General features: G+C 39.3%; 1 protein-coding gene across 5 annotated transcripts in view; it reads right to left on the bottom strand.

The window, feature by feature from the left end:
* Positions 1-309: 309 nt before the first annotated feature.
* Positions 310-10873, bottom strand: part of ZNF516 (zinc finger protein 516) — a 151479-nt gene continuing 140915 nt past the window's right edge. For 3 of the 5 annotated variants that reach the window (XM_042462449.1, XM_042462448.1, XM_042462450.1), the window contains exon 5: positions 310-3467. In XM_042462449.1, coding sequence (XP_042318383.1) covers positions 3247-3467 — 221 coding nt within the window. In that variant the 3' untranslated portion in view covers positions 310-3246. Of the gene's footprint in view, positions 3468-10696; positions 10718-10873 lie in introns of those variants that run through there. The other 2 variants (XM_042462451.1, XM_042462452.1) reach the window with 2 other exon arrangements.

Genomic DNA, 10873 nt, shown 5'->3' with positions numbered 1-10873 from the left:
AAGATGTCTTAAGTGATTTTAAAATTCAAACCTAAACCTTCAAATATGTTGTTCTTTCACACAAGAATTTAGCCATTTATTTGCAATGGAAATAATCTTTAGAATATAAAGGTCAGCTCCAACTGATTCATTTTGAAAGATATTATTACTTCAAAACATTTTTGGTGTGTGTGTCACTGTACAATATCTTAATGTGAGTGGAAGGGGAATTGCAATGGGAGGGATTCTCACTTTTTTATAGGAGGGTAAAAAGTGCAAGCAAAATGAAAAGAGGAATGGAGAAAGGGATGGCAGATACACCATCTGCAGTGCTCATAATCAAACCCTTTATTGTCTAAGGTACATTAGACTGCAACACTGTAGAAAACCTGTTAAGGAAAAGAAACAGATTGATAGAGGTAGTAGAAAGTCTTGGTAACAGTCAGAAGATGGCTTACAGAGTGTGTCATGCTATAACATTATCAAGTTTCCTTTCTTTTCTTTTAAAGGCTATTTGAAACTCAAAGAACTAAATAAATAAGAAACACAAATCATACTAAGCATTAGGGTCTAACTGAATTAAGAAATCAATACAATATGGATGATAAAGGAGGAAATTACAAAGCCTGGGATTCACACATGAAAATGGCTGGTCGTTAATGAAGGATCCCCCTCTCCCACCCCATTTCTTGTTTAATTAAGTGAAAATCTCATTTCTGTGCTATACACAGCATATAATTATTTAAACTGATTTCCCCTGCTGTTGTTCTTCATGTAGCTAAATTATGATTGTAAACTTTGCTGATTAGTACCCTGGTAATGGCAGTGACAGCACTTTCTTCTCTCTGTGTCTGACAGTCCTGAAGTAAACAGTCTCCAGGAAGAGCATTTCAGTTCTAAATATTAACTAAGATCCTTCCATATCAGCTTGCAAAAAGAATAAAATAAAACACACTCTGAAAACACAATTGAAAACACCCACACATGCGCACACACACACCAACCAACAACAAAAAAATAATAATTATAGCTGCACATGACAACTCATAACTTTGGGGGGGAAACAGAAGGTTGGTTTTTTTAAAAAAATAACTGCCAAAACACAAATAAGCATAGAAGCTATCTTTGTGCATTTCTGAATCCTCACCTGTTTTAATTCAAACATGGAAAATAAGTGCTTGATAAAGGGCTAAAAGTAGCACTTGAGTGTGAATCCCAAAATGAACCATTGTTCTTTAATCTAGAATAAGAGATGAAAGGGGCAGGGATGAGGATGGAGTGGGATACAAAGGATAGGAAGGAGGAGGGGTGCGGAATGTGTCTGTGTGAATTTCTGTAAGATAACTTCAAAAGAGAGCTGATTACAATCACTTATATAGGCATTTGCACAGACATTCTTAGCTACACCAGGATTACAGCTGGCATACAGCTGGTGCACAGTTATGGGGAATAAAATAAAAATAAAAATTCCAAACCAGCACAGCACATAGGAACATTACAACGGCATCAACAACTGCAAAGCAAGAATAGTCAAATAATTTGCAACAAGTAGAATCCCAAATCCAACAGAGACAAAAACAAAAATTAGAAAGAGAAAGGTTACATATTAAAAAATCTTTGTGTAAAAAGCCCATTTACTACAAAAACAGCACTACCCCATTATTGTAGAAAGTAAACAGTTGCTCTCAATCAGTATTAAAAGGTTAGCGCCATTTCTGTACATGTAAAATTATTGCTTTCTTTGAAAAATATAATTAGCATGCTAGTTTTTTTTAAAAAAGGTCCTTTTCCTGCCTTTACAAAAATGTTACAATTAAAAAAAACTAGTAAAGCTTCTTTTTTTTTTGCAAAAAAATTCACAGAATATTTTTTCAAGGCAGCAATTTTTTTATGATGATGCATAAAATTATATGTGCAAAATCTGAAACTCTGAATTATTACTATCACACACAGTGTCACAGCAATAAAGGAAAAGAAAATATTTATACCTGTGGAATACATTTTTTTAATAAACTGCAGAGACTGCATGGTTAACAACTTGCCATCCTCATCCCCCTACCTTGAAAACCTGCATTTAAAGGAGTTACTGTAGAAGAGGTATATAAAGCTTCTTTTCTCTCCTGATTACCCCATGATTACCAAATACAAGAAATGACACATTAGATGAACACTGACCTGCCACCACAAAAGACGTTGCTGTCTTCCCCCTCCCCCAATGTCACCAGGCCCCAGAAAGGATAACTGGCTTGTTCCACAAAAATACAGGCACAGACTGTCCTCTAAGCGTCCAAGTCTGCCTGAACTCCTCTTTTTAAAAAAATTTTAAAAATCTATTCAAAGCTTACAAATCAGCAGCTTTAAACAGTTGAATCACATATTTGTTAGGTGGGTGGTGGTATATCCTCCATTTAAATTTCTTTTTTAAAAGCATGCATATTTCCGTTGCAATCAGGTCACAGAAAGTAGCATTGTTAAATAAAGAGCAAAGGCAGAATAAACAGAAAGGCCCTGAGAGTAAAAAAACAAACAAAAACAAAACAGAAAACCCCCACAGATGCTTGGACTGTTGGGGCTTTATTTTATTTTATTTGTCTTCTTCTTAGTGTCTGACTAGCTGCTTCCTTTCTTTCTAAAGTGAGACAAGAAGCATTTTTAAAGAAGTGTTTTGATTTCCATATTCACATACTATTAATGGTGTGCAGTCAAGGGTAAGCCCACCGGAAATGCAAGTGTTCCCCAAACTATCATGAAACAACCTCACTGTAGAATGATGGCTTCTCTCTTTAGTCCCTTCTGTCCTTCATCAAGCTTGGCTTTCACAGCGTTGACTCTTCCATTTTGCATTCTTCCTTTCTTTTTTAAATAAAAAAAAGAGTTGTAGTTTTTTTCCAGCATGACAGCCAATGGCAGTTTCATTAATCACTCCTTTCCGCATTCCCAAATCCACTCTGGTTTTGTTTGTTTTTGCAAAATAAAAATAAAACATATCCAACAACCATAAGGGAGGATTTTGTTGCAGTGCTGCCCTCCGAATTATAAAAAGTTCAATTTTTTCCAGTGTCTAAAAAAGTTACCTTGATTAATATAGATGCTTTGTGCCATCACAAAGCTTGCCAACACCACTGTTTATTATAAAGGAAATAAGAAACCACAGGGACTGATTAGTACGTCAATCTGTATATATCTTGTGTAGCGTCTTCATTTATTTTAAAATGATTAACAGTGCAGAGGCATCACTCTTCTAACAAAACACAGAGCAGAGTATCCCTATAACACAGTTGCTCCAGGGACTGGATGGATTGCAAGGAAGTTTTCCAACTGATTTTTCATGGGGGTGTTTGAGTAACTGCTCAGAGGCTGCTGGAACCGTCGGTCAGGGTACTGGCTGTTGTCAAAGGGTACCCGGTGTACACACTGGACATGCGTTTTTAGGTTCCCTTTCTGAGAGGCACTGTATGGACAATATCTGCATTGGAATGGTCTCTCACCTATATAGGGGGGAAAAACGACAGAATGAAGTGGGGAGAGAAAGGGCATATTCTTCTTATTTCCAAGTGACAGCCTTTATTCCTGCTTCCATTTCTAGGCTCGAGCAGCTGAGCCATCATACATTTTTAGTGGTCCTTGTTACCTTTTTATTAGCATTATGCACATTAGCATTGACCTAATACATCACAAAGAATTATTTTTAATCATCTCCAGGGAGAGCACAGCACATCAGGTTCCTATAAACTCTATGACATACAAGAATAGCAAATAATAGTGACTGAAGGAGCATTTAAGAAAAGGTTAAGAATAGCTAGAAGAAGGAGAAAAGACTAGAGGGGAAGTGGGAATGCAAGATTTTTATGGTAACTGAAGGGGCTTATAACTGAGTTGTAGGATACTGGTGGAAGGACTGAAGTAAGATTCATAGAGGTGGCATCTTGACCCATATTTAGCAACCCAAAATGTCTTACACTTTGCTTCATCTCATGCTTGCAGTCAGAAGGGTAGAAAGAAGCAGTCACCCAGATAGAAAGGAATCCCCTTGTCTAACTTTACACATTGGTATAGCATACTGGTACTATTTAGTTCTTCATTCTGAGCATCCTCCCTCTAATCCAGATTTTTCTCTGTCTTAACGTATAATCATTGCTCATGGAACAGAAGAAAAGATATCATATTAGAGCGCCAAATGCATCTGAGGAAATAGGCTCAAGTCTACAAAAGCTCATGCTAACAACTTCTATCTTTCCATTCATCTCAAAGGTACTGCAAGATCATTTTGCATACTGATTTTCCAGACTAACACTGCCATGCCTTTGAATCATATGTTGTTGTTCTAACATACAAGGTATAGGCTTCACAAGCCATTTATTTATTTATTTATATCCCGCCCTTCAGTCCTAATGGCTCTCAGGGCAGCTTACAATATTATTTTTAATCAGACAGTTCCCTGCCCTCAGGCTTACAATCTAAAAGACACAAAACAAAAGGAGAAGGGAATGATGGAGGGAAAGGGTGCTTCCCTGTGCATCATGACATTCCATTGAGATCCACAAACATCTGGATAATTTCAACCGGAAAGAAGAAACCCTTAAAGTGAACAAAATTTGGCTACCAGTCCTGAAGAATAGCAAAATAAGGAATCAGCAAATGCAAATGGGAAACCATTCAGAGTCAGGGACTTTCCCAGCAGATAATTGATCATCAATCAGCAGACATTAATCCTCATTTGCATTAGCCTCCCAGGCTGAGGCCGGCCAACAGCACAGAACAATATACATGCAAATCACTCCTGCATTCCCAGGCTCACACAGTATATATACACCCAATTTTTCCAGCCAAAGCATTCTCTGAAGATGCCAGCCACAGATGCTGGCGAAACGTCAGAAAGAAACTCTGCTAGAACATGGCCACATAGCCCGAAAAACCCACAAAAAACTGTGGATGCCGGCCATGAAAGCCTTCGAATATACAATGGAATTGACTATTTGAAAAATTGGTATTTGGAGCCATTTTGAAGTCCTTGTGGAGGGGAAAACTAAGAATTAAATGGAAATCATGCCTCCTGGAGGCTTCTAGAAATGTAATTCTCCACTTTGGGCTGATGTGATGGAAGGCTGATGGTTGGAGGGTCAGAGAAAAGCCTTCCAAAGCAGCACCCAACCCCATTCTTTTGAAAATGAGAGGCTGGAGGGACAAGAGGAGACAAACACTGTGTTAACAATCTAGAACACACACATTCCATTCAATTATCTATTTTAATGACATGTTATTCTGTGAAGAGAACAACCCTATTCTTATAAATGAGAAGCTGTGTGGGAGGTTGCTTGAAGTACAATTATGCAGAATCTGATCCGTGCATGATTCCTGATATTTTTAGCCACACAGCCACACAAAGAACCCTTTTAAAAACCAGACATTTCCATTTCATGTATTTGGAACCACTCACCAAGCTTCACCACATGAAACAACCACCAGACCATGGTGTTTCAATGGTCACTCATTCACTTATGTGGCTGAATGTCTCTTCATTAATTAGATTTGTTGATTGTTGTCTGTACCTACAGGCCTTCCCGGGGGGGGGGGGGGAATCCCTTGCACTGCTAGCTGAGTAGGGTGACCATTTATGCAACACATACATTCTTAAAAGGTACAAATCTGCATAAAGTTTTGCAAAGGCTAATTTATATTGTGTACATTTACATTTTACATTGTGTAAATTTAGATATAATTAGTATAGCTTAAACAAAAATATATCTCAACATATGGAGGAACACTATGACCAGAGGAACTGCACAACTGTTCGCTCAGTAAATTGTCCAGGTACTAAATGTTGAGGTACATTTAGTTAAGGCCAGACATCTCCAGGCCTTTTAAGGTTCGTTTGCCAGAATCCTCTTCATACACTATGCAAGTGTAACTATTCCAGAATAGGGAAAAACAACAGAAGGAAAAAGGATGCAGGTGCAGCAGCTATGGAAAAAATAAGGCACTAGAGAAATAAGCTGCTCAGAGCCAGAAGACGCTGTCTGCTTTTCCTTGCAACTACCATGCAACTCTGGGGAAAGTGCAACAATTGGTTTAGTGCAGTAACAGGATTCTAGCCATTACTTTTCAAAAACAGAGAACAGCTTTAAAGTTACTTAGAAGGCCATACTCTCTAATGTAGGTAGGGTTGCCATAATTGTCCACTTTTACCAGGGACAAAATGTAGGACAAATTCGAGACCAAACTGTAGGACAACTGCAGGACAAAAGTCAGCCCAAAATGTAGGACATTTAAGGTCCACCATTTTTCTTCAATGTCCTACATTTTGGGCTGAGTTTTGTCCTGCAGTTGTCCTACAGTTTGGTCTCGAATTTGTTCCACATTTTGTCCCTGGTAAAAGTGGACGATTATGACACACAGCCACCCTATCATAAATTCACATGTTTATACACACAGGTCATACTTGCTTGAAATAAAGTTATGTGTGATGGTGTGATGACATCAAACAGACACAAAATCATCATCACCACCATCTCCTCCACCACCATCACAATCACCATCAAACAAGTGTCTTTCTCTCCCCCCCCCCCCCTCTTCTTTTTTGTAACAGTGAGCTTTTGATGGTCAAGCCAACATTGGTCTGGAAGATGTAAAAGAGATAAAGCATACCTCTCATGAAAGCATGTCACACTATAAAGGTTTTGACCACAGTAGGAAAACAGCAGGGCCATTCCACACCCCCAATGAACCTCAAAATAAAGCCACAAATAAGCAGGAGCCTACAGCTCCCAGGCAATGGCATTCTGAGCAGCCCTGTCTGAACAATGTGGCTTGAAATCCTGATGGCTAAAGCTACATGGCAAGATGCATCTTACATTCATACATTAACCTTAAGCCAAAGCCTCCATGAAGGGAAACAGACCATTTTCAATTAACACAACATCAGATGCAACATCCATGTGAAAATATTCCCAGTAAATTTCAATCTGTGCCTTTGGCAGTCCTGGAAAGAACTAAAGAAAAGCCAGTATTGCTTGACATAATGTATTAAGCATCTTTCCTTTGTTAATAGATTTAGAAAAATCCTAATTAAGGCTGGGCCAAGATTCATGACGTTTACCAGTCAAAGTCTGCTGTGAGTAGAAAAAAATTGCAACAAAACTGAAGGGGGATCAGTGGGGGAAAGCTACTATACAGACTGCAATATATTTGAAATGTAGGGAATGGTAACGGAGAGAGAGATGTGATAAAACTTCTTTAGTTGGGTGCCAGATTTCTTGCAGTAAACGAAGAAAGATGTATTATATTTTTGCATGGCTACCTCATGCCTAGCAGACAGACACACAATTCCAAGAGGAGAGGTTCATCATTAATTTTTTTTTCCAAATCACCCTGTTAGAGCACACACACACACTTTAGTTACACTGGGGAACACAGTGAAACCTCTTTGTAGTGGGAGGAGAAAAGAACATCTCGTTCCAGTTTCCCTGGGTAAGAACTGTTAGAAGAACAAAGATCAAGAGAGAGATGAAATAAGGGACCCTGGCCTGAGGTTGTAATTAAGGTATTTATGTGGGACAGCAATCACAATCAGTGATTTCTTGGGAAGGGTTGCCCTACAGGTCCAGTTGTAATACTCCCACAAAGGAGAATCACATATAGCAGGAAACATGAAAGGGGTTATCATTGTCCCACAACATAAGAGTAGAGATAAGGCCAGGGGCTGAGACAGTGAGTAGGAGGGGTGGGGATTTTTCTCTAAGCCGACCAAATTAGTAGAATTCTCTCTAGGTACAACACTGGAGGAGAAGGCTATAGCTAAGAGCAAAACTTTCCCACATTGCTGTTACTCTAACGGGAACAGGGCCCCCATATGCTAAATTAGAATATGTAATTTTCCTGTGTGAATGTCTCCATTATCATAAGGGAAAGTGTTGAAGAAACATGAACATGAAAAAGTTTTAAAATAAAGTCCGAAGAAGAGTTTCTCTGTTATGTGGAAGACGAGATGAACTGCAGCCATTATAGGTTGTGGCTAAGGAGATACTAAAACTCCACTAAGAGATAAAGATGCCAGGTAACTGAAGCTATTTTAACTGGCTACAAGTAAAATGACTTCAAATCAATTATTTGATTGCATGCTCATAAAAACTGCCTGCACATACTGCAAGTACGAATAAAAACACCTGGTTTTTTGTCAAACCAAGTGGGATTTTTTTGATTAGCACATTTTAGCAATCAAAAGGTGCAAAAGTACTACTGTGATTCAGTCCATCAAAATCTGGCTCATCACAGCTGCAAGCAGATCTAAGAAAGTTTGTCTTAGATTTCCTTCTGAAGTTCCACCTACACCTGTGGGTTATCAGGGAGTTGAAATTACTTAGGTTGTCATTTGGGGGATGCTTTCTTTAAAAGAAAGAACTATCATGAAATAAAAATGGTGGTGTCACAATGCCCTTAGAGAAGTTGGAAATGTAGGCCGAGCAAGAATATGTCAGCCGGGAAGGCCTATCCAAGAAAGTATTGTCTTAAAATGCTGAAGTACACAATCTAAGAATTATGGTACAACTGCATGGCTGATTTTTTATTATTATTTTTGGGAGGGGAGGAATAAACAAACAAACACAAAACCATCTACACATCTCTTTGAACCCACGTGATTTTACTGGCATACTTTGCCTGAGTTCCTAGCATATAAAGGCAACCTAATGATTGGCAATCTTTGTTCACAGTGACAAATCCAAGCTGCCAGTTTGTTATGAGCAACTATGGATGTCTAACATTGACCTACTTCTGAATGTGATAAGAGGATCCAGAATCCCAGGACCATGACAAATAATTGTTCTGAGAGTAATAGGAGACTTTTTCATACTTGGAACAAAAATTCCTGGTACCAAAACATTTTTTCCTCAATACAAAAATGATGGCAAGTTTTATAGCTGCCACATATGGAAAAGAGAGAGAAGGCAAAATTCAAGGAGCCTTCCAAGCTCCCTCACCTCACCCCAATTTATCCATATATTTTTATAGCCCTCTGTAACATTTTCAGTGAGTGCAGGGGGCTGCACAAGGAAAGGAAAATATGGTTAGGGTGAGAATCATCTCTCTTATGGCTTATAACAACAGAAAGTTGCATGATTTGAACTCTGTTCACGGAATCTCTGGATGCAGCCTAGCACTACATCACTCTGAACCAGTACTTCTTGCTGCCTCTATTTTCCATTGTTGTTGTTGTTGTTGTTGTTGTTGTTGTTGTTGTTGTTGTGTGCCTTCAAGTCATTTCTGACTTATGGTAACCCTAAGGCAAACCTATCATAGGTGTGTGGGGGTGGAGAGTTTGTGCCTCCCCAAGGTCACCTAGTGGGTTGTTGTTGTTATTGTTGTTATTATTATTATTATTAATTTTATTTTTATCCTGCCTTTCTCCCAAAAAGGGGACCAAGGTGGCTCACAATATAAAAACACATTAAAACAATATTTTAAAAACATTAAAAATAGCCTAATTAAAACAATAAAAAGTTAAAATTTTAAACACACAAAATTTAGAACATGCAAAGGTTAAAAATAATCTACACCCCCCCCCCAAATAAAAACCAGGCCTGGGGGATTTTAAAAAGGAAAAAAAATTTTTTTTTTTGCCGGGGAAAGGCCCAGAAAGGGGGGGGGGGGTAGCCTAGTCTGCCATGGAAGGGAGTTCCAGAGGGTAGGAGCAGCCACTGAGAAGGCTCTTTCTCGTGTCTTCACTAAACGAGCCTGTGATGGTGGTGGGGCTGAGAGAACACCTTCTCCATAGGATCATAGGGCTCCAGGTGGTTCGTATGGGGAGATACGGTATCTCAAATAGTCTGGCTCTAAGCTATGTAGGGCTTTATATGTCATGGCCAGCAGTTTGAATTGCGCTCGGAAACGAACTGGTAGCCAGTGAAGCTCTTTCAATACCGGAGTTATATGCTCCCTATAACTGGCTCCACTCAGCATTCTAGCTGTGGCATTTTGAACCCACTGAAGTTTATGAACAGTTTCCAAAGGCAGCCCCATGTAGACTGTGTTAGAGTAGTCCAAACAGGATGTAACCAAGGCATGTGTCACCATAGTCAAATCTGACGACTCAAGGAAGGTTATCGCATGGGGGCAAAACCGTCCCCCGATGTGTTCTAACGAGCACAAGCGCGGGCGCGCACGGAGCGTGATGGGAACCCGATAGGAACCAGAACGCTAGTTTACCGCACGGTGGAATGCCGATGTGTTCCAGGAGGCGCCATTTCTGGGAACGCTTTTGAAACTGTTCCCAGAAATGGCGCCTCCTGGAACACATCGGGAACCCGATGGGAACGCCGGCGGCAGCGGCGGCATTCCACCGTGCGGTAAACTAGCGTTCTGGTTCCCATCGGGTTCCCATCACGCTCCGTGCGCGCCCGCGCTCGTGCTCGTTAGAACACATCGGGGGACGGTTTTGCCCCCATGCGATAACCTTCAAGGAATGGGTGTAGCTGGCGCACTAGTTTTAACTGTGCAAATGCACTTCTGGCCACTGATGAAACCTGGGCATGTAAATTCATTTTTTTTTACATAACAAAACAAAACAAAAATCTACTATAATGAAGTATGTGAATGGATAGATGTGCTCACATTCAGCTAAAAGTTAAAAGCTTCTGGAATATGTTGTGTTATATCCATGAGCTCAAAGACAAAAATCTAGCATCTCTTTTCAAACACAAACCTACCTGTTTTTCACCTTTTTGTACAATAACATTTATTATGCCTGTGAAGGAGACAAATTAGATTGCCATTTATTTCTTCTTTATGCATTATTTTGATTCATTTAATTCTTAAATTCCCCATAACTGTTTAAAAATAAAATTTGCAATCATCAGAAATAAACAATCATGGGATTTTAAAACTCAAAGAAAGTATACAT

This window comes from Sceloporus undulatus, chromosome 4 (genome assembly GCF_019175285.1).
Source record: "Sceloporus undulatus isolate JIND9_A2432 ecotype Alabama chromosome 4, SceUnd_v1.1, whole genome shotgun sequence".
Classification (NCBI taxonomy): domain Eukaryota; kingdom Metazoa; phylum Chordata; class Lepidosauria; order Squamata; family Phrynosomatidae; genus Sceloporus; species Sceloporus undulatus.
This window is presented reverse-complemented; position numbering and strand designations above follow the sequence as displayed.